This window comes from Corvus kubaryi, unplaced genomic scaffold, assembly GCF_017639235.1.
Source record: "Corvus kubaryi isolate FWS band 111438036 unplaced genomic scaffold, C.kubaryi_AGA036_p1.0 37209, whole genome shotgun sequence".
Lineage (NCBI taxonomy): Eukaryota > Metazoa > Chordata > Aves > Passeriformes > Corvidae > Corvus > Corvus kubaryi.
Genome location: NW_024581060.1, coordinates 1,004,444 through 1,027,870, shown reverse-complemented (window position 1 = coordinate 1,027,870; position 23,427 = coordinate 1,004,444). Strand labels below are relative to the sequence as shown.

At 44.7% G+C, this 23,427-nt stretch overlaps 1 protein-coding gene across 7 annotated transcripts in view; it reads left to right on the top strand.

The window, feature by feature from the left end:
* Positions 1-23,427, top strand: part of EYA3 (EYA transcriptional coactivator and phosphatase 3) — a 67,099-nt gene that overhangs the window by 37,894 nt on the left and 5,778 nt on the right. For 4 of the 7 annotated variants that reach the window (XM_042022511.1, XM_042022505.1, XM_042022506.1 and 1 more), the window contains 10 exons: positions 2,462-2,528; positions 3,312-3,454; positions 8,744-8,881; positions 13,446-13,528; positions 14,934-15,117; positions 17,609-17,748; positions 19,121-19,204; positions 19,829-19,918; positions 21,255-21,313; positions 22,288-22,445. In XM_042022511.1, the coding sequence (XP_041878445.1) occupies positions 2,462-2,528; positions 3,312-3,454; positions 8,744-8,881; positions 13,446-13,528; positions 14,934-15,117; positions 17,609-17,748; positions 19,121-19,204; positions 19,829-19,918; positions 21,255-21,313; positions 22,288-22,445 (1,146 nt within the window). The remainder of the gene's footprint in view (positions 1-2,461; positions 2,529-3,311; positions 3,455-8,743; positions 8,882-13,445; positions 13,529-14,933; positions 15,118-17,608; positions 17,749-19,120; positions 19,205-19,828; positions 19,919-21,254; positions 21,314-22,287; positions 22,446-23,427) is intronic. The other 3 variants (XM_042022508.1, XM_042022509.1, XM_042022510.1) reach the window with 3 other exon arrangements.

Sequence of the window (23,427 nt, the reverse complement as noted above, 5' to 3'; positions counted from 1 at the left end):
AGTAAATGTTTGCTGTAGTGTTTGCAAAATGTTAATGCCTGATGGTAAGGAAATATCTGTTTCTAACAAGTATTTTTGTGTCACTACCCCCCAGCTTGCTGTTGGGTGCTTCTGAGTACTGCTGTGTCTTATCTGCCTTAGACATGATTCTTCTTGAGGGTTGAGTCAACATCAATTATAATGCCTATTGTAAACATGTTTTAAAAATCATTATCTCCACACAGCTGGTTGGGTCCTTTGTAGCAATATGCCATACACTTCATCTTGGACTCTGAACTGTATTGAATGTCTGTAGAAAGCTCCTAGGAAATAAACAGAGAGGAAACAGGCAGGGAATACAAAGATTGCATAATAAATGAAAAGTGGAGTGTATCCATTCTTTTGGAAAAAGAGGGCTGGAGGTTATTAGGAAGGTCAGATTCCTACGTGGAATACCTTTGACTGCCAATACATATTTCAAAGTGTAAATCAGCTCAGCTTAGCTGAAGGTATGTAAGGTGTAACTTTCCATTGTAATTGATTTGATCTTTGCTATTTTAATCCAGGTACTGTGGTGTTGCAGGAGTTAGGAGAAATTTCAGCCTGCAGAACCTGCTGCCTAACTGGATAAGCCATTTAAAAATCCCAGAAACTGCATGCAGTGTTATTGTGGAATTTTTTGCTTTTTTACACCATTGCCTAATTCTTCATATGCACTTTTATAAACAGGAATTCTAGAAATATAATTACTACATAATTATTCAGATGAATATTGACATTTTTTAAAAAAACCCTACAAATCCTAAACATTTTTGCAGGAGGGATGTGGGAACTGACAAGTGTTAAAGGAAAGCCTTTAGTTCCAAAAGTTCCCTGTGTTTCTGTGTTGTATCCTTGTGCTGCATGGGCTTCACACTATGAGTAAGGGCAAACACTGAGGAGCAGAGGAAGGTGATTCATGGTTCATTTGGGAGGTTCAGCACGTGTGGTTTGATGGTTTGTACCGCTCAGCTGCTTGTGTTCAGATTACACAAAGAGAAGGTTATTGAGGTGGCAGAATGCACATTAGGGTTAGGGTTGCCTGTAGCGACTGTCTTGCTTTCCTCAGTGTAACTCAGGAGAGTTAACTATGTGGCCATACAAGAATGATAATGTAAGTCTGATACGGAAAGCCCAACTTTTCTGAGCACATTATTGGCATCTGGATCAAATCCCAGAGTAGAGTATGCTGTTATCCATGACCCTGTGCTGTTTTGAAGGCTGTTAATTGAGTCACTCCAGAGGGAGAGGGAAGTGTGGTCTCTTGCAATGGTAGGGGTAGAGGAGTGGGGCCCCTGGGCCCACACAAGGGGATACAGTTAGCCTGGCTTACCTCTTGGGCAAGCCCTGGGTGCTTTGTCTGCTTTCAAAGGGGAATCAGCTGGATCCACAGCAGTGCAGCCGTGTTTGCTAAGGGTTTGGGTATGGTGCTTCTAGATCTGAACTGATAAATCCATGTACCGTGCAGATACACAGTCACAGAAGTTGTAGCTCCCAGCAGCATACCGCACTGTGGTGGTGGTGTGTGCCAGACAGGCTGCACGGGGCCAAATTCAGTGCTGGGGTCCTGCCCATCGTTGCTTTCCTAGTTTGATGGACAGCAGAATATTTAATCAGGTCAGTTCATGTGAATCTAGGGGGTGTTTAATGGCTCTTGGATTAAGCCATAGGAGCCCAAGCCCCCTTCTCTACCCCAACCTGGAATGCTGTAACAGAGCTGTCTCACACAAGGTGTACTAGAGCCACAGGCTGTGCTGAGTGAGAACGTTTGAAACATTTCCTCTGTGAGTTGCCAGCTGAGCCGCTCTGTCTTACCAGTTTCAGAGTACAATTGTTGTGGATTTATTCAAGCAGAAAAATAGAAACATCTGGTTGAATGTAACTACCAGATTACTTTAGAGGAATCTCTGGGCCTTGTGCACTGCAGCTGTGCTTCACTGGTTGTGTGTGATTAAGTTCATTGAGCTGGAGCTGTTCCTTTTTACAGGAAAGACAGTTTGCTGGAGCCGTGCATGGGTAGAGTACGTAGAGGAAGAGGAAAGCTTGGCAAAACAGGCATTTGGTCTCTGCTCCAGGACGCAGAAATGTTACGCTTGGTGTGGATGAAGCCCCTTTGGCAAATATGCAGGGTTTTGGGATGGACTGAAATCAAATTTTTTTTACGATGGTTGCAAAAAAATTATAGTACCAGCTGATAAAGAGCACTGTTACACAGGGAGGAATAGTGTGATTGACTGATCTACCTGCTGTGAGCTGGCAGAACATTTTTGTGCCAGTTTAACAGTGTGTTTTTGAGAATTTGCTTTGAAACAAATATTCAGGGCACTAAAACTCTTTGTAAATCCTGTGTGTTGACTAAAATGTACCATAAGTATTGATATTTGTATTTATTTGTTGGGTTTTGAAAGCACCTCTGTAATTACACAAACTATTTTTTTTTCAGTTATGACATGCACTGATTATATCCCAAGGTCATCAAATGATTATACCTCACAAATGTATTCTGCAAAGTAAGTCAAGAAATTGTTACTCAGTTCTGTAACTCTTACTTCTTTCTGAAGTAATCTTTTTGTATCTTTATGCATTTCTCTAATGCTGTAAATCCCACTACTGGCAACAGATACTCATTGCTGAGGACACTGAATTTACAGAATTCACCCTTTGACTTTAGTTACTGTTGTTTTATGTTCACAAAGATAAATGAGCCCCTTCAAGTAATTAACATGATAGTGAATAGTGCACATAATATTTGCCAAATAAACAAATTAAACATAGATAAGTACAAGGGGAATATAAGATTTTCTCATCATTCACTGTGTTTATGGATCTTTGTAATTCTGCCCGTTGGAGCAGGATAGGTTTTAGCCCCCGCTGCTTGGTTTTTGTGTAGTCTCTGTGTGTGTCCCATTGGTTCTTACAGATACGGCTTTATTGCAGTAGCTTTAGGGTCTGGTGTAGTAAGGCATGATAAATGGGACTAACTACTTGTGCCTGTTGGAATGGGGAGTTTGTCCTTCCCAACTCACCCTGCCGTTGCAGTCCTGGATGAGCACTGGTACTGTGGCATCATGGAGGAGGGAGTTTCCCTGGTGTCACTGCAGGAAGCTGGCAGCATCTATTAACTCAAGAGCTTGCCTTGGGAAGCACAAGGAGCTTATTGCACTAAGAGGATGTGTCAGTCTGAGAAGTTTCTCCTTTCTGGAGCAATTTTTTGATGTGTCTTCTGGTTTGAAGGCTGAAAGATGCATAATGTAAATAGTTCTTTCTGACTTTTGTTCTCTCTTTTCACTAAGGCCATATGCACATATCCTTTCTGTACCAGTATCGGAAACAATGAGCCCTTACCCTGGTCAGCCTCAGTACCAAGCACTACAGCAGTCCCAGCCCTACACCATCTACCCCCAGACCACTCAGACCTACGGACTACCTCCTTTCGGTAAAAAGTGACTTTTCAAAGACTTCTTGGTGCCTGCAATTACTGTTTTATGTCTCATTAAAAAGCCAATGTTAAGCTTAACCAGGTGTGTTGGAGAGAAGAGTTTGTAGGAGACCACGTGCCTAGCTTAAATTGTAGATGGGCACTGATCTCATGATGGGACTTCAACTTACAAGATTTCTTACAAAGCTGTTACTTTGGTTCTCCCCATGAAGTTTGTTATATGGTTCTTGGCTTGGGTTCATAATTGTCTTCAGTTGTGATATGGCTGTGTTTGTGCAGTTTCCTTGTTAGTGAAATGACACAACACCCCATACTACAACTTCTCTGCTTTTTCCTTTCCTTTTTGTTGTCCCAAGATTAAGACTTTTTATTTCATCTTTCACCAAATGAGAGCTCATGCTAAAATGTCTCCAAGTTTACTAGGCAAATAATTTGCTTAATTTGCTCTAAAAACTGAGACCTCTTGATAGCTATTGCAGTCTTTGCAAATGCTTGAAGGGTCAGACTTGTGTTGTCACTAAAGCTCCATTACAGGGTTTGAGCTATCCACCCTGTGCATGGGTGGGGAAACACCTCTGGGTTTTCTCCATGGTGTATAAAGGGAACTGAAGATGAGTAGTGCAGATAGAAAAATATGTAACTTCTGGGTGGGTTAGCTAGTGAAAGACTGCCTGGTCTTTCCTTGTATTCTGTATATTAGAATCATAGAGTGTACTGAGCTGGAAGGGACCCTCAAGGATCACTGAGTTCAACTCCTGGCCGTGCCCAGACACCTTAACAACCCCACCCTGGGCATCCCTGGCAGCGCTGCCCAAACGCTCCTGGAGCTCTGGCAGCCTCGGGGCCGTGCCCATTCCCTGGGGAGCCTGGGCAGTGCCCAGCAGCCTCTGGGGGAAGAACCTTTCCCTGCTCTCCAGCCTGAGCCTGCCCTGGCCCAGCTCCAGCCGCTCCCTGGGTGCTGTCCCTGGCCCAGGAGCAGAGATCGGAGCTGCCCCTCGGGAGGAGCCACAGCCCCGCTGAGCTCTGCCCTCAGTGTCCTCTGCTCCAGCTGGACACATCAAGGGCCCTCAGCTGCTCCTCCTGTGGTGCCTCCAGACCATTCACCATCCTCATGGCCCTCCTTTGGATACTCTAATAGCTTTACATCCGTTATGTATTGAGGCACCCAAAACTGCCCAAGCACTCAAGGTGAGGCCACCCCAGCACAGAGCAGAGCAGGACAATCCCTCCCTGTTCCTGATGCCCCCAGGACATGAATGTCCCTCCTGGCTTCCAGGGCACAGATGACTCATGTTCAACTGGCCATTGACCAGGACCCCCAGGTCCCTTTCCTCAGGCTGCTCTCCAGCCCCTTGTTCCCCACTGTGTCTAAGCAGCCAGGACATTAAAGTGTCAGGCACTGGGGAAAAAAAAAACCAAACCCGTGACTGACCAGCCCCACACACATGCCAAATTTTATAACTGATTGTTAAAAATGAACACTTTAACTTCTCTTTCCATTTTCAACGTTGCCTAACTTGGTTTCATATGTAAATATTGTACAATGTTGCCAGATCTCAGAAAATGGAAGATGGCAGAGGCTGTTTTATCCCTTAGCATGCAACACTGATGAAAGGGGAGAGCATCACCCCACTGTGCAGGGAACCTGGGGGAGCACCCCGCCTGCCTATGGAAGTGGTGGAGTCACCTCCCCTTAGAGTGTTCAAAAAACATGGATATGGCACTTGAGGACATGGTTTAGTGGTGGACATGGTGGTGCTGCTGGGTTAATGGTTGGACTTGATCTTAAAGGTCTTTTCCAGCTTTTACAGTTCTGTGATATGTCTCAGGGGCTTGTGGTTGTACTGCACAACCATATGCACTGAGCCTCTTGCAGATTTATCTGTAGTGCTAAAATCTTAGTACTTTGGTGTGTGTAAGGATGAATTTTTCTATAGTTAAAAAATTAGATGTCTTTGAATAAAAGCAGCTATATTTCTGGCTTTTGTTAGCTGCTGACAGAGCATGGGCTTTTATAAAGATTACAGAACAATTGATTTGTCATGATATATTTGAAAGATGGTGTAGGAAAGATAATAAATCCAGACTTGACTTTGTTAAACATAAGTTAAATTACTAATACTGTACTTACTAATGGTTACTGGAACATACTCTTCCTCACTGGGTGCCTGCACTTCAGTTTCAGGGTCTTGTTGCACTGTTTTTTGCTGTATCTGAACAGTGGCTGATGGTTTCCTTTGCTTCATTTATTTGGTGTTTCTCGACAGTTTGTTGTGCATGGTGCACTGAGGCTGCTTGGTGTGCTGTTGCATGTTTTAATGTGTCACATGTTGGTTTTTTTAAAGGAAAATATTTGTAAATATGTGGAGTGCTCCAGTGAAGTTGTTTAAAAAGGTGGCTTAGATTTAATTCTACAATTTGGGAGGGAGGGAGGGTATAGGTGTTTTGTTAGTGTGTTGTGTGAGTGATGTTTTGTTGGTGGCAGCAGTGATGACTGTGTTTGGGGGGAGTGTTCCTTTTTTTAAATCCAAAGGTTCTGGAATGCAGGGGTACCTCAGCTGCTTCAGTATTATACTCTAAATGTAACACTAGTAATTCTTCTGAAGACCTGGAAGGAGATCTGCATTTTCTATTGATTTCAAAGGAGCTTTTGTCTGTAAAACATCCAAAATGTTTTGGATGCTGTGGATTTTGAGGTCTGTTGTTTAACACCTGAATTTTTAGTGTGAAATCAAGTGTTAGGAAGATGTTAAAAGTCATTATTTCCAGTAATGGAAGTCATACTGGAGTGGTACCTGCTGAGTCATACTGAGAAGATGGACCTTGCATGGTGTGACGGAGAGATAGAGGGTAGAGGATGGAACGTGCACATTGCAGAGAGAATTCTGGAAATTGTTTCTGCTCACAAAATCTCCAGTGAGCAGGTGAGGGCCAACAACTTGGTCAGATGTTTTACCAGCACCAGAGGGCTTGTTACAGGGGTTGGTGTGTCTTTCTACTGTGTATTTGTTTCTATGCCAGAAAGAAGGCACCATGGATGATCTAATTGGAACAAACCAGCATGAAATTCAAGCAAGCTGACAAACACAAGCATAGTCTTGAGGTGGCTGATGTCAGGATGCTGCTTTTAGAGAAGGGATGACCTGTGCTCTTGCTGATTTGTCATCTCTCTTAGTGTTCAGTGCATTGTTCTGCATGAGATGCCCTTGTGGTCTGGAGAGATTTTTTTTTTTTTAAAGAAGCATTAAAATAAGAGTAGTGACATCCAGGCTGCATATGTGTAGCTGTAAGTTGGTATTAGAAACACCATGGATGTGATGGCTTACATTAACTCATGAAAAACCTACAAGTGATGGGATGTCCTGTGTGGGGCCTTTCCACGTATGTTAGATGTATGCTGTGACATTCTGTGACATACAGCGCTGCCACTGGACATGGAAGAGTCATTCCCCCTCTTACAGCTTCTTCTCTATCATCCTTGAGACTGTGCTAGCTCATAATGCTGTCCTGCAGAATGAGAGGGGAAGGACAAATACCACCAGTCCAGGAGTGTGCCTTGCTGTATAGAAAGTAGGACACAACTGTAGCAACAGAGTCATGGAAGGGAGGGGCTGAAAGATGCCTTAGCACGTGACCTGAATCAGCTCCTGTGCTGGCACCCAGCCAGCGCTGCCAGCGCCTCTGCGTGTGTCTGACCTGGTGCCACACTCCCGGTGTGGGCATTATCCTGTAGCATTCAGGGTGGGTTTGTGTTTCACTGTCAGGTTGATTGGCACTTCTGCATGTCACGAGACCATCACATTGTGGTGCTGTCTGCTCCTTGTCCCTCTGTCTTGTGCCCTAAGGAGCTTCTGGTTACTGTCCCCTATAGAAACTGCTCACCCATTTGGAGATGGTGGCACTCCCTTTCCAGACTAAAACACAGCTGCTCCCACTCTACTTAGAGGATCTGTTTCCCATATATTTTGTTCTGGAGTTTCTGCAGTGTATCTACAGTCTTTCTTAAATCAGCCTTTCCTTTTTGTTTGCTAATTATTGAGGTTCTGGAGGTTTGAAACCTTAACAAAGATGCAATTTGAGAGTTGAAGAGTCAAACCCTGGGGTGGCTGTATAGAGGGGGGTGATTTATTATTATTGACTCATAGGTGTCAGTTTGAGATCAGGTATGTAAATAAATCAAAAGGGCCATTGCAGAATTTAATTCTGACAAAGCTCCAGCATGGAGCAACCTCTTGGAGCTGCTGCTCATGTCTAGCTTGATGGAGTCTTCTAGGTAAGAAACCTAGAGCTCATAGCCCATGGCTCAATCCTGCTAGAGTGGGTGAAGGGCTGCAGGTGGCTTCTGCAGCCTTGGTACTATTTTTGGGATGTTTAAAAAGGAGGGTGGTCTTTCTGATGGCCCTGAACTCTGTCTAGCTCTGAACGTTCTTTGTCCCTCTGCTTTGCACACTCCTGCTTGTTTTTAAGTAGATCCTCTCAAAATATTTCTGCTTTCTAACCAGGGCCAGGGAGAACTGTCTTTGACTTTGGCTGTAGATTTGGAGACACTCAAATGAAAGCCTGAAGAGCCCTGAAGAGTGAGGCCTGAGCTGAACTGCCTTAGTTGGACACTGTTGGCACCCAACAGTGCAGAGACCTCGATCTTAACATGGCACCTGAGCTGAACCACATGCTAAGTGTGCCCTGTACACATAATTACAGTCACTCTGCTCTCTCTGCTGTGCCCAGGATTGTTACAAAAGCATTCCAAAACAACAGTAAATCTGGAAGAAACGTTCGGATTTTTAATTTCTTTTTTAGCTCTATATTTGTTGTTGTCAGTATAGGAAAATTACTGACTTTTGGCTTGTTTTAAAATACTCATCCCAAAGCCCAGTGAAGTAGTGGAAGCATTAAGCTTGGCCTTCATAGATCCTGGCTTCGGCCTCACTGTGTAACAGCTGATGTCACTTGCAGTGCTGTGCATCTCAGCCCAAAATCACAGCAATTGGCAGGTCCTTTATCTGCATGGGCAGTGAAACTGAGTGACACAAGCAGATTTTTAGTTAAAAGCTTTGCAAATTAGCCTTCTTGGTGCTTTTAATTTTCTCTTTTTCAGCCTTTTTGTCACCAGCTCTAATCCCTGCACAGCCTGACAGTCAGCACTTGCTATTGCCGAAATGAAACATTTTCCATGTGTCATTTGTTACTTGGCTTTTGTGAAGAGCAAAATCTTAATCTGAGGTAGGAGCATGCTGTTTGGTCCCAGCATATTTGTTTGTAACTGGTCCAATTTATCTGATTCAGGTGCACTGTGGCCAGGTATGAAACCTGAAAGTGGTTTAATTCAGACTCCATCTACAAGTCAGCACAGTGTTCTTACCTGCACTACAGGGTTAACCACAAGCCAGCCCAGCCCAGCACATTATTCTTATTCCATTGAAGGTAACTTGGCATGGTTTTTATCTGCATCTCTCTCCACCTAACCGAGTCCAGATACCAGAGAGGCTTGCACGCTTGTCCTTGGTTTGTGCATGCTTCTTCATGCTTTGCCTCTTTTTTCTTTGTGCCTGTGTCTGTCTGGGTTTGTATTTGCCTCATACCTGTGTGTGCACCAGGCTGGCTCGTTGGTGCCATGCTGCTGGGCTGAACAGGGTGAGGAGCAAATGGGAAGGGGAAAGGAGACTAAATGCTGTGTTCTTGCATGCTTTACTGGGAATGCTCTTGCATTTCTCTTTGTTTGTGGTCTTTAGCTTGATGTCAGGAAATACACTGACCGAAGTGAGATTTTTAAACATTTGTTTTTAATTCCTTCTGGAGGTAGATGGCTCTTGCATATTACACCCACTGGGTTGGTAGATCTGCTAGGAAGTGAATTTCTCAGTATAGAACTACCATACAAATATTATAGTTGCTGGAAGTGCCACATCTAAGAAGGCAGGTGCTAAATTTCGCCAGTTTCCACAGCAGTTTTTAGGAGTGAATGTGCCAGATAGCTGAATAATGGAATATTGTTGCTTATGGCACCTATGTGTGAATTGATAGCTTTCTTGAGGCTGGATTTTGCCACTTACGTTTTGATGACGAATTGTGAAAATTTGTCTCTTTCTCTGAGGATTTTATAAAGCATTTCAGGAATTCGTAATATATTTCTTGTGGAATAATTTTACAGAATTATTCAGGGACTTAAGGAGATTTTTAGTTCCGCTTCCTGCTCAAAGAGTAGCTGATACAGAATTCAGAACCAGGTTGCAGAGCTTTATCTAGTTGTGTGTCCAAAACCTCCAACGATGGAAATTTTGCCAGTTCCAGAACCTGACTGTCACTATGATGAAATTTTTTTTCCTTTTGTCAACTCAGAGCTTTCCCTCTTTCATGTTCTGACCATTTCTCTCCTCCTGCTGCTGCATACCTGCAAAAAGAGCCTGTGTCTGTCCTCTCACCAGCAGGCTGCATCAGGTCCCCAAAGCCACCTCCTCTCCTGGCTGGACAGTCCCTCTCCCCTGAAACGCCCCTTGCAGGGCATTTTCTCCAGATCCCTGACTGGCTTGGTGTCTCTTTACCAGACCCACTGAATTTTATCAACATATTTCTTGTGCTTGAGGCTCCAAACTGAATGCCAATAACCAGATGTGGTCTCATGAGAGCCAAGAAAAGGAGGATAGTTCTTAAAATTAGCAGCGAGTGGGGTTTTAGCATGTCTCTCACCGAGGAAAGTCACGTGGTATGTCATGATACTTCCTCAGCTTGCATTATTGTGACAGTCAATGGCCTAGTGTAATATTTATCCTTAATTCACTTTCCACATTCATAACACAAGGAAAGCAATACTGGAAATACTCCCTTCCTTCCAGCATGACTGTTCTTCCCATACTCCCACCAGCAGAATGACTTAATGGGTCTTACAGCACCGGCTTTAACTGCCAAGGGTCAGGAATGGTTCTACACAACATGACCCCTGCCAGATTTCCCAGTGATATCCCATGGGGAGCAGGTGGATCCCTGGGGATTGGTGAGGTGACAGACCCATGTCAGGCCTCGCTCTGTAGAAGAGCTATAAAATCACAGACTGGTTTGGGCTGGAAGGGACCTTGAAGATCATCCACTTCCAACCCCTCTGCCATGGTCAGGGACACCTTCCACTAGACCAGCTTGCTGCAAGCCCTGTCCAACCTGGCCTTGGACACTTCCAGGGAGGGGGCAGCCACAGCTTCTCTGGGCACCCTCACAACCAAGAATTCCTTTGCAGTATTCTGTCTAACCTTGCCCTCTGGCAGTGGGAAGCCATTCCCCCTTATCCTGTCACTTCATCCCTTGTCCAAAGTCCTTCTCCAACTCTCTCTGAGCCCCTCTGATTGCTGGAAGGGGCTCTAAAGTCTCCCTGAAGCCTTCTCCTTTGCAAACTGCACAACCCCATCTTTGTCAGGTTTTCACACAGGAGAAGAATTTTAATCTGTGCTGCTGGGAGAATGTGTGATATGAGAAGTTTTCCTGCAGGCTGCTCTCTGAAAGTGTGCACAAGTCACCCCAATTGTACAAATGCTGTTGCTTTTTGGAAAAACCTTTTGCAGACTGGCAGGAAACTTTTCCTTTTTCACATTTGCTGTGTTTCCTTCTCAAGCAGCCCACCAAGGGGTCAGGTCAGTACAGGGGCTGGTGCCAGGGAGGTGGTAGAGAGCAGAAGCTGGAAGGATGGGCAGAGTTTTTTTAATAGTAATCCCTGGAATATCTGTCTTTTCTCTCCACTCAGAGTAGCAGGGTGAGACAAAGTTGTACAATGATGCTGACCCACTGGAGGGGAATTTCAGTGCATGGTTCTGGTTTTGGCTCTTTGAAAATGATTGAAGCAAAGCAGATTGGGATTAAGAAGGTAGGGGAGGCAGGGATGTAATCTCTGAGGATGAGGTGTGAAGTGGGGGATAAAGAAAAGAGGAAAAGAGTCAGAGCACCTTTAATGCAGTACTTGTGGTTGCTGGTCATTTTACACCTCAGACCTTGAAGTCATGTTTGGCAAATCTGTGCCAAATATTTTTGCATGGTTCTGGCCCATTGACAGGTAAAAGGAAGTGTCCCACAGTGCAGAAAGAATTGGTTCATCCATGTGGTGGGAACTGTTTGAAAAAATCTGGTATGTAGCACTGTTTAGATACAGGATTATTAAAAAGGCATGTTGGAGGGAGACCAGAGTTAAGGTAAACAATGAAGTTCATATGAGGGAATGCCAAACCTTGAAATCTTTTTTCTCATTTCTTAACTTCTGTAATCAATCTCAGTGGAGAAGCAGCCTCTGCAGAGCACTACAGATAAGAATTACTTTCTGTTTCCTCTCCATAATAATCCTGAGACCAGTGGTGTAACAATCTGTCTTCCAGGGAGTTGCTGTTCCCCAGCTGCATGGCAGGTTTGTTGGGTTAGCAAGGGTCTTTTCTGGAGAGATGGGTTTCATAGGCACTTGGGAAGGGATCTTCTCTTACAGTCATAATAGCCTTGATAGGTGCCATAATGTGTAGTTGGAAGGAGTTTTATTTGGAAACTGCCCCCTGTTTTCAAGCAGTTGCTTATGAGAAGTGTCTGTGACAGGTTCCTTGGCTCTCACAGCTGGGCTTCAAGTAGCTGTGGAGCTACTGTAGGTCCTTGTGTGTCTTCATTGCCATTATTGCTATTCAGTGCAGCCCTTTTGTCTCTCGTAATGTTTCTGGGGCTAATTACTTCCCTTTGTTTCTGCTTCCACAGAGATGATACCCTTCATATTTCTCACCTCCTGTAAATACTGTGTATTTCTACATGTCCTTTAAGATCTGCTTCTTTTGTTTGCTTACCTTTCTTGAGGCCTATTTTGGATCCGTTCCTCTTTCCAGGAGGCACCAGGCAGTATCGGTGCTTGCCATAGCACAACATACACTGGTTAAAAGTTCATGGTGGGTCTGTTTCCCTGGAGCAGCAGGACTGAAGCCTTCAGAAGCATGAGTTCTTGGGGCGAATTCTTCATGGTGGCATTTGCAGAAAATGAGGGTTTTTCTCAGAGTGATGGTAAAATAGGGATACTGTGGATTTCTTCAAGTCTTTACATAAGCATCTAAAAGTGATTTTTTTGGTTTTATTTGTGTGCAGAGAAAGGTGGTTTAGAAAAGAATAGTTCTTGGTGGCCTCTGGATCTGTACATTCTGGTTTTGTTCATGCTGATTTAATTATTTGTTGTTATCCTTTTGAGTCCCAAAACCCCGTGTTGAGGAGTGTTTAATGGAGTGGCCCTGTGTCTGCAACCCCCCAAAAACTGCTAAATGACTGGTGTTCCCAAGTGCTGCTCTAGCATCCTTTTCTGTGTTTTGGGAGAACTGAATGCAGTGACATGAAGGCTGTGAAACATCTTCAAGTTGATACTAACAGCTACACATCTCTAAGAATTTGTCCTATGAGCTGTTGACAGATTGTTTCAGAAAGTCTCCAAAAAGCAGTTCTAGACACAGGGATGTTGGGAGAGATGTTCACTTTCTCCAGCAGGAAACACTCTTCTTCTACTATTTAAAACATTCTTAATGTTTCCTTAGATTTTAAATCTAATTAGACTAAAAATGCTAAGTTTGATGCAGAGATTTTTTTTAACAGAACTGAGTTAAACACATTCATGTCCTTTTTCTTGATTTATTCTGATTCATTTTCAACTGCTACTGATTGACCATCAGAATGGGATTGTTGTCTTATCAAAACATGTGGTAAAGATGTAAAACCTTTTTAATTCTACACTAATTGCTTAGCAGCCATGGAGGGAAAAGGTTTCTGAACCATTTGAAAGGACTGTTTTTAAAGAAGTACTAGCTCTCCTTCCCTGTAAGACCAATTGAAATGTGACTGGTGTCAAAATACAGCCCAGTCCTTTTTTGGCTCTTAGTAGCAGAGTGCTGCTGGAAGCACAAATGCTTGCACATTTGCCTAGTAAGTATTTTTTTCACAACTTCTAATTTCTTATGCTTTTCTAGAATATTTAATGCAGTAATTCTGAATTTTACAGCATCAACTACCAATGCCAGTCCAGTCTCTACATCCTCAAGTGTTGTAAATATTTCCACTTCAGCAGTAGCCAGCATCTCACAGGTAAAATTTCCTTGGTAAATTTATGTGCACCATCTCCTTTACCTTTGTTTAACACATTGCTCAAAACTAACCTGGGAATGTCACTTCAAATGGAGCACAGTGGTACGGGAGCTGTGGGGCTCAGTGTGTAACTCAAAGTCACCAAATCACTCCTTCTATCTCTTTGACCATGATGCTTCTCCCTTTGGTCTTTGCAACAAACTCACTTCATCTGTTCAAAGCAGTTGCCTCATCTGCAAAGTGTGAGGCGAGTCTTAAACTGAGATCTCTGCAAGAGAGAGGGAGGGGAAGAAACAATTCAGCTATTTTGAGGACTAAACCTACAGGGAGGATTAGACATGGATGTTTTTTGGACGCCTTTGTTCTCCCTCAGCAAGAATAGGAAATGAGGTCGTACACAAACAGAACACCAACCCAATAAAGTAGGGTGTGCATTCTGATGGTAGACTAGAACAAAGTGAAACAGCACTGCAAGCTAGCAAAGACCATTTCCCCCTGCCTTTTACCTCTGTGGGTGGTTAATTGCCATTCTGAGTACTTGGTTATACAAAGCAAGCCTTCAGCATTCAGCTTTTCAGAAAGAGAATACAGGAAGTGTGGAAAATGCAATGGATGCACAAAAATCCTTTTGTGCTAATGCTGTTGCTGTTTAAGCATGAACTTGCTTGGAACCATAAAGGGAAAAAAAGATTTTCTTTTAGTATTTCAGACCAAGGTACCTGGTTTACAAACCCAGGCTGCTCTTCAAGGAAATCAGGAGAGCGCAGTGTACCAGAACAGTGTGATGTGACATTTGGGGTTGCTGCTTTTTTTACTGTCAGTAGCACAAGTTATAATCCTCAAGCACAGCTCCAGGTGCTCAGTGATCTCCTAAATGAATTAAGTAGTTTTCATAAATGAATACCTTCCAGCACAGCATGCAGAATTATTGCTTGATGAAGTCAGGACATGAGTAAGGGCCATTTATCCTGTAGTTGTGCCCTCAGCGAGGGCCAAGGTCACTTTCTGTCACTGTCAGTACATCTGATATCAGGAAGTCAAATGCAAGACAAAACCACACATTCCAGAGCACAGAGCACACTGATGTCTTGGCATCTACTCAGCTCCCCCTGTTACTATCACATCATTCATTATTAATTAATTTTTGCAGACAGTGGAAGCAGAGGAATGGCCCTGTGATCGCTGGTCTCCTCTGCAAAACCTGCCTGTGCAGGGGCCATTGGGCAACTAGAGCTCTCAGCCCTTTTTGGGAATGTCTTACATGTGCAGAATGAAACAGCATAAAGTCAGACTGTGCTCTTGCTGGGATTTTTCTTGGACAGGATATTCTAATACAAAAGTCATCCTGATTCAGACTGTTTTCGGAATGCAGTGTCCTACCATCACTAACTCTTTCCTCCAACAGGAGTATCCTACGTACACGATCCTTGGCCAGAGTCAGTACCAGACCTGTTACCCAAGCTCAGGCTTCGGAGTGGTGCCACCAGCAGACAGCAACACAGAAAGCATGGCATTAGCCACGACCACGTACCCAGCTGAGAAACCAAATGCCCTGGTGCCGGCACGGGCGGTGCAGAGACCTTCCTCCGGTGAGGCGGGGTCTGTAAAGGATGGCTGCAAAATACCTCTGCTAAACAGTGCAGGGGGCAGGTGTGGGGAAACATCTCCAAAAGGTACCTGCAGCATCTTTTCATGCTGGGCCAGATGGGATGCTTGCGTTCCGTGTCAGACTGGTCTCACTGGTGTGCACAGTATTATGGTGGGCCAGCCATACTTATGTATCAGAAGCCTTCTACTGCTGCAATTCCAGGACACCTGCCATGTACTCTGTGTGCCCCAGGGAAAGGGAGTGTGAGGGGTCACTTGAGGAGTTGCCAGCAGCAGCTCCCTGGGGACTGGGTGTTCACTTGGGCTTACAGGGCAGTTGCTTGTATTCGGTCTCAGTAGCTCCTGCTGCATCTTTCTCTCCTGCAGCCAGGTGTTCAGAGTACCTGGCAGGTACCTGGCAGAGTACCTAGCTGCCAGTCCCAGTTACGGGAGTCCTCCGGGACTGCTCCTGCATTTTCAAGAGCTGTGGTTCAGCCATCCCCTCTCACTGATCTGTCTCTGATGTGCCCAGCAGTACATGCTTTCTTCCTCTGCCTCATCATTGCAAACAGCTGCTCTGCTGTGCTTTGCTGTGGGCGCATCTGCAGAGCAGTCAGTCACTGGCACTTGTCTGGTAGAGAAGATTTGAGCTGGTAAGGGAAGTAGAAAGTGTATTGAAAAGGTGTAATTGCCTGTTCTAGAGAAGTCACACCTTAGGTCATTTCCACCAGTGCTGGGTTGTGTCCCACCCTCAGGAGTGTAGGCTAAAGTTTCTTGAAAAAGAGAGTTTCTTAAATGTATCAAGGACAAGAGCAAAAACTTAGTGTTTTCTTCCAGTGTCTTGCACAAGGAGTTAGGAGATTGTTCCTGTGTTGTTGAGCAGTTTTAAATTGAAATCTGCTGCCTGTTGCAGATTTGAAGGTTGAGGGAAAAAAAATCCAGATTCCAGTCATTTTTGTTGGTGCCCTGCATCTGGCCAGGCTGGAGGAAACTTTCTTCCCAGCAGCTGTGCTGGTGCTGTGCTTTGGATTCCTAGCTAAAGCAATGCTGATAATGCAGAGTGTTTTTGCTCCTGCTGAACAATCCCTGTACAGGGTCAGGGCTTCCTCCCCTCCACACTCCCAGCAAGCAGACTTGAGATACACAAGACCCTTGAAGGGGATGCAGCTGGGACAGCTGACATGAGCTGACTAAAGGGATTTTCCATACTATATAATAGCATGTTCAGCAATAAAAACTGAAGTAGAGGAAGAGGTGGGTGTGTGGGGTTTGGCTTCTAGGGTGGGTCTTGCTCGGAGAGGGGCTGGGTGTCAGCCTGCTGGGGGAGGTGCTGATTGATTGCCTTTGCAGCACTTTGCCTTGTGCATCTTCCCCAGGTCCATCAGGAGTACCTGAGCTCAGCCAAGTCCTCCAGCTCAGTCACACAACCTGCAAGCAGGGATGGGTGGCTGCCAGTGAGCCAAGCATACAGATCTGTAGTCTGGGGCTCAGTGACCCCTCTCCACTTTACCTGATGGGATGCTATTGATGTGGGTGATGTTGTCCATCAAGAAGTGTGGTATTCCAAGCACTTTTCCTCTTTCAGGAAACAGTTGCCCTCTAGTTGAGGTGAGCAACAGAAGATTTATTCATGAGAATTAGTTCTCATTTGCTGCTGAAAACCAAACCTGAGGAACTGACCTGTTATTTCAAGGTCATGGGAATGGCCCAGTTTTTGATGTTTTCAGTGCCATTTTCTTAGCTCAGGAATTCTCCAGGTTCGCCATTTTGCACTGATTTTCATAGGAATTGCAGTGTCTTATCTTCAGGCCCCAGACTGAATTAAAGCTCTTCCAAGCCCCCTGTACCCTCTGCCTTCCTGCTACAGGTCTGGTTCTATTTTGGAACTAGCTAGGCAGATGTCTGGGATGTTAATTCTTCTCCCTGAGCTGTAATAAAGGATTCATAGAGTATCTCCCATCATGGTCCTTATACTCTGCACATCAGAATTAGTGATTTTTATGGAGGTGGTGTACTGTTTCCCTGGGAAGGGCATTCTTACCAGTAGCAGAACAGGCTCCATCTTGTGTCCCCCTTAGTCATGGCCATGCTGCTTGACCAAGGCTGCGTCTCCAGAGCCAACATCATTGCTGTTATTCTTTTATATTCAACTGTCTAGTAAATAAAACAGTTGAGTAATAAAGTAGTTCCAGGGTAGTGAAATGACTGAGGGGTTCCAGGCTTTAGGATGGAGGGTGCTCTGCTCTGGCTTTGCTCTGTAGGCAATAGCTCTTGCAATAGCTCAGTCCTGGGGGACTGAATTGAGGAGACAGCTGTTATGAAATGATGGGATAAAGAAATCATGGTTTATGTTCTAATCAGTGTTCAACTACTACTGCATCCACATAGTAAAGTAACGTCTTACCTTTTGCTAAGGTGGTTTGTGGCCATTGCTGTATTGGTGTTTATTTTGAGACATGGGGGGATGAGAGCTGTGTGATTTCTTTCTTCTAGGAGACGCATCCACAAGTCCTTTGCTACCAAGAGCAACAGCAAGTAAAGAGTTAGATGAGCAAGCAAGAAAAAACATCCCTGGAAAGAACAGAGGGAAGAGGAAAGCAGATACCTCCTCCTCACAGGACAGTGAACTGGAGGTAAATAGAGATCTTCTTTTCTAGAGGTAGCATTGCAGAATAGTGTGATGGTGAACATTTTCCTCCCTTTTTTTCATTCTGTCTCCATGGAAATGGAAGGGGATTATAGAATGGTTTGGGTTTGAAGAGACCTTTCAGGGTCATCTAGTCCAACCACCATGCAATGAACAGGGACATGTTCAAGTAGGTCAGGTTGCTCAGAGCTCTATCCAACCTGGTCTTGAATGTTTTCAGGGATGGGGCATCCACCACCTCTCTGGGCAACATGTGCCAGTGCCTCACCACTTTAATTGTAAAAAATGTCTTCTTTACATCTAGTCGAAATTTACTCTCTTTGGGTTTAAAACCATTCCCCCTTGTTCTATCACTACAGGCCCTACTAAAAGTTCTGTCCCCATGGGTTCAAATTGAAAGAGAATAGGTTTAGATTTGATATTAGGAAAAAATGTCTTCCCTGTGAGGGTGGGAAGGCCCTGGCACAGGCTGCCCAGGAAATTAATGGCTGCCCCCTCCCTGGAAGTGTCCAAGGCTAGGTTGGATGGGGATTGGAGCAACCTGGTCTAATGGAAGGTGTCCCTGCCCATGGCAGAGGGGATGGAACTGGATGGCTTTCAAAGTCCCCTTCAAACCCAAAGCATCACTTAAATGGGTCTTGGAATCCTAGTGGTGTCATTGAGGAGACATCCGGGTGTCTCTACTACAGCCCCATGCTCAGAGCAGGGCTGTTCCCAGCACTGGGGCTATGGCTTTGTCTGCCTGAGCCACAAAGAGCCTCTAAAGCTGAAGATCCTGTACCTAGACAGTGAGATCCTGTCCCTAGAGATCTGTCCCAGCACTACCACATCCAGCCAGGGAAGAAGGTTTTCTGTCTCCAGTTGGAATTGCCCATGCTGCAAATTTCCCCTTCTTCTTCCACAGCAATTTTCCATCTGCCACTGTTGAGAAGAATTTATCTCTATCTCCTTTGAAGTTCCCTTTCAATTAGTTGTGGTCTCCTGTTATATATCCCTGAGTCTCCTCTTTGCTGAAATAAGCCATCCTTAGCCTCTCCTCTCCTCTGGGCTGCTGACCATCTCGATAGCATTTTGCTGGCAACTCTCATTTCCTCACAGATCTCTGGGACCAGGAATGCAATCTGGGGTAACCTTCCCAGTGCCAGCTGGGTTGAGACAGCACCTCCTTTCTGGCACATGTGGCACATTTCAGCAGGATGGTCATCTTATCCAGAGAGTGCTACTGGCTTATACTGGTGTCCAGTATGCCCTCCAGCTTCTTCAGCCTGGACCAGTGTGAGGGGTTATTCCGCCCCACATGTTGGCCTGGCTCTCAATATCAAAGTCCTTCTGTACCAAAGCTCTTGTTCTCTCTGCAGCGGGTGTTTCTCTGGGACCTGGATGAGACCATCATCATCTTCCATTCCCTTCTTACAGGGTCTTATGCTCAAAAATATGGCAAGGTAATACTGTCTTTTCCATGGAAGAAAACCCATTTCTGTCATGCAGAATGAAATGTTAGTCTTTGGAAAAGGAATAGATTTTTTTTTTTAAACTCTGTAAGGTGGTACTTCTAATTTGTTGGCAGTTTGGGGCAGGGAAAGTACTAAATTTGGCTTTATACAGAGCTAGGAGATGGACATCCACCAACATGTCCCTTCTTAAAATGCAAGTCTGTCAAACTAGTTTTATCCTCACTGGGAATTACTGAGGTCCTGGCACATAGGGAAAGGAAATGTTTTTTCTCCTTCAAAATACATTGTAGATTTTTGAATGTTTTGTATGTGCTGACTGTAAAAATGCATCAGTCTCTCCTGTGGAGTACTGAAGTGTTCTGTTACTTTTGGGTCAATGTATTATCAGAATGTGGATCTTTCTTTGTTTTTCTTTCTTTTTTTTTTTTTTTTTAATTGAGTTGCTTAAAATACTAGGGAAATTGTAGTTCACACCATTGAATGTAGCTGGAATTATGCCAGGTTTGCTATACAGTGGAAAACTCTGTGAGGTTTAATTGATGAGAGATTCATGACAATTCCCTTCTGCCTGTATCCACGGTGCATTTACATTTTCTTTTTGTATTTTTCCAGGATCCAACGCTAGTGATTGGCTCAGGTCTGTCCATGGAGGAGATGATTTTTGAAGTTGCTGATACTCACTTGTTTTTCAATGACTTGGAGGTACATGGCAAATGTGTTTGGAAGGCAGAACTCCACGTTACCGTGTCAGAATTACACTGCACTGTTTGTGAGGGCTCTGTGTTTCAGAGCCTCTTACTGCTTGTTGTAAGCACAGCCAAATCAGGGGTGTACTCTTAACTGAGACAGGCATTCTGCAGCCTTCTAGTGTCAGGAGCTCTCTCAGTTTCTGCTGGGTTTCTGCTTGAACCCATACAAATTAAAAGAGTGATGTCTGCTCCATCCTGTATTTGCGTTTCTGGACTGGTGAGCACTTCGCTTCCACTGATACTCTTTTGAAATGGAGACCAGAGATGTGAGGAAAAGGCAGTCTTGAGGATGTCCGTTCTCAAGGGCTGTGACTAAGTCAAGGACAGAATACAGGAGGTGACTTTGGCTGTGGAACAGCTTGAAGGACATGCTGCATAAACAAGCAGGCTGTACCCATGGAGGACACACAACACTCTCCCTTTTTCTATTGTGTTGTCTTTGATGTAACTCCACTCAATGTAATTTGCAGAATTGACAGCACTAGTTTGAGGCTTAGGAAGGCTGAATATGAACAGGGACCAGTTAGGTGTAGGTGTATCACTGATGCACATAGTGGAAAAGCAGGATGGTTTTGTTGATGCAAACAGAGACTTAAATGATATTTCCATTGTGGCTGTGACTACTGGCAGCAGTGAACTTTGCGAAGGTGGTAATGAGTTACCTCCGTGCTTCAGGGAAAAAAGCAACAAAAACCAAATGAAAATGCCAAATAGTCTCTTGTGCTGGAAGGAGTGTCACGGCTGTGCTAGCTGTGTGCTCAGCCACAACATGTACTGCTGTAGGTGTTGTTTAGTGAGTTAAATCAGCTGCACTAAGCACCAGAGCCACAGCAGTGCCACCACATTTTTTGAGAAAATAGAATAGCAATGTTTCACCAGATAATGTGGTTTTGGGGTATTTTTGGTTTGGTTTGTTTGCTTTTTTTGAAATGGCAGAAGGATTTCAAGTGACAAGTGAGCTTTGAGTCCAACCTATTCAGTGAGTGTTGAAGTTCTTTTTCTGCAGACAACTCAAAATACCATAGAAATGTGCTTTTTTTCAATCCTGTCTGGTACTTCAGATCCCAGCCCGGGCAAGGACCTCTAGGGGCTGGGAAGTAAAACCCAGCACTGGCAGAGGAGCTAGTGGAAGCTCTGTGGGTTTGTGGAGGCACTGTGGCATGGCTTGTTGCTGTTGGGAAGTGTGAAGAGATTGGTTTCTATCACAGTTTCTTTAATCTGCAAATTTCAGTGTGTTTCTGGATTACCACAACATGACTTTATTTTGGGGGTTTTTTTGTCTTTAACAGGAGTGTGACCAGGTACACATAGAAGATGTGGCATCTGATGACAATGGCCAAGATCTAAGGTGTTGTACTGATGAATGCAGGAATGTATTGCTGATGTAATCAGGTTTTGTGAAGACTTCAAATGCAGATGGGGTTAAGGGATGGAGGTCAGCATTGTGCAGGGGATGAAACCTGGTAAAATGTTTGTTTGCAATTTCTTTGAAGACCTACAAAGCATTAAGAGTTCTGAAATTATATTGTGAATTATATTGTCCACTGTTGAATGCTGCCTCTGTGCTCAAGAACAAGTGAGGAATGGAGAACCAACACTTCAGATCTCATGACAGCACTAGATTAGTTACCTGATCTAGTGGAAAAAGTCCCTGCCTATGGCAGGGGTTTAGAATGAGATGATCTTGAAGATCCTATCCAGCTTAAATCATCCTCTGATTCCATGATCTTGACCTTCGAAAGTCTCCCTGTGGTTTGCATCCCTGAGAGCTTATGGTGCTCACTATCAAACAGGGTGAGGTAGGTTTTGTACTGAGCTGAACTGGCTCATGAAAAATTCTGAGAAAGGTCTGTCAGGGAGAAAGAAATACAGAGAAAGTGGTGAAGCAGGACTTGCTTCCTGCAGTCATAAGCTGGTGAAGCAGCTCATCTGCTTGTGGAGCTGCAGTTGTGATGTAAAGGCATGGATGTTGTGTTTGGAAGATGTGCTGGGGTTTATTGCTGCAGGATGAGGAAGGGGTCAGTGGGAAGGATGCTCTATATGGCAGAGGAGTGAACAGCCAAAGAGCAAAGGAAGGTTTTGTAGTGGAGGATGGGAAAGGAGTTGTATCAGTGCAGCAGTTCAGAGCAGCAGCTGTAGTTGGATGTCAGCGTGCATTCCCGCAGGAGCCGGGCTCCACTCTCCAGGTGCTGTGGTGCTTGTGCAGCTCCTCTCCAAAGTGTTTTCCAGCTGCTGTCAGTGCTGCCATTGGCAGCCCTGCCAGAAATGCCTCAGTGGTTCTGCTGCTGTGGCACACCTAACACATCTGCTTTCCTGGAACAGCAACTACAACTTCTCCACGGATGGGTTCAGTGGCTCGGGAAGCAACGCAAACCACAGCTCCTCAGTGGGTGTGCAAGGAGTGGACTGGATGAGGAAACTGGCCTTCCGCTACCGCAGGGTACGCGAGATCTACAACAAATACAAAACCAACGTTGGAGGTGAGTGATCACCTGCACCGAGGTCTGAGCACCGAACAGAGTTTGTGGGGCCAGACTCCATCCTTCCTCAGAGCTTTGGCTTTCCTGATGTGTGGACATGAGAAATAAACCATTCTCCCAGTGCTAACTGGGATCAAATTTCCATGGAATCTAGGAGGGTACGTCTTCCAAAACTGAACAGTGTGCCAGTGCAGGCTGTGATTTATCGTGGAGATAAGGATGGTCACTCAGTCCTAGAGACAACAGTTTTGGTGCAGATAGTATCCCTTTGCTAATTTGGTATGAAAGGCTGCCTGGCACTCTGCTCAGCAGCAGCCTGAATGACTGATGTGCCCTGCTGCTCAGGAGGTCTCATTCATGTTTCCACTAAGTCTGCCATGGTCAGGCCATTGTCAGGAAATACAGTGGTCACCCCTGGGCTCTCAGGTCCACAGTCTGACATGACTTCTCTGATCTCTCTTCACAAAGTCACTTAAAGCCTTCTAGTTTTGCTGCCCTTTCAACTCCAAAGCTGTCATAATCATGCAAACCATAGTGAGCAAATGGAGATTCATTTTCTGTTTAGTCTGAATCTTGGCATTGCCATCCCTGGAAAAGGGACGCTGCTGGAGCAGCTCACCTGGTAGGGTGACTTGGCCTGGTTGGTTGTGGGTTTGGGTACCCTTTGCCTACACAAAAACCTTGATAGATGTTTTTTTTGGACATATTTTCTAAAAACCAGGTGTTCAAAGCTACAACTTTGAGCATTAAAAATCTGCTAGTATAGGTCTGCAGTTTGGTGTGCTGCAGTTACTGGATTTCTTGTAGGGATCAGACCATGATTTTGTATTTTGCACATGGGAAACCTGGATACAGAGTTTTTCAGGACCTGTGGAAAGCTACATGATGAAGTAGCTGTCAGTGCAGCCTGCTGTGGGTCCCTCCGTGGCCTCACTGCAGAGGACTGGTGTAACAGACGGCTGGAGTGAGGGGGGCTCCTACG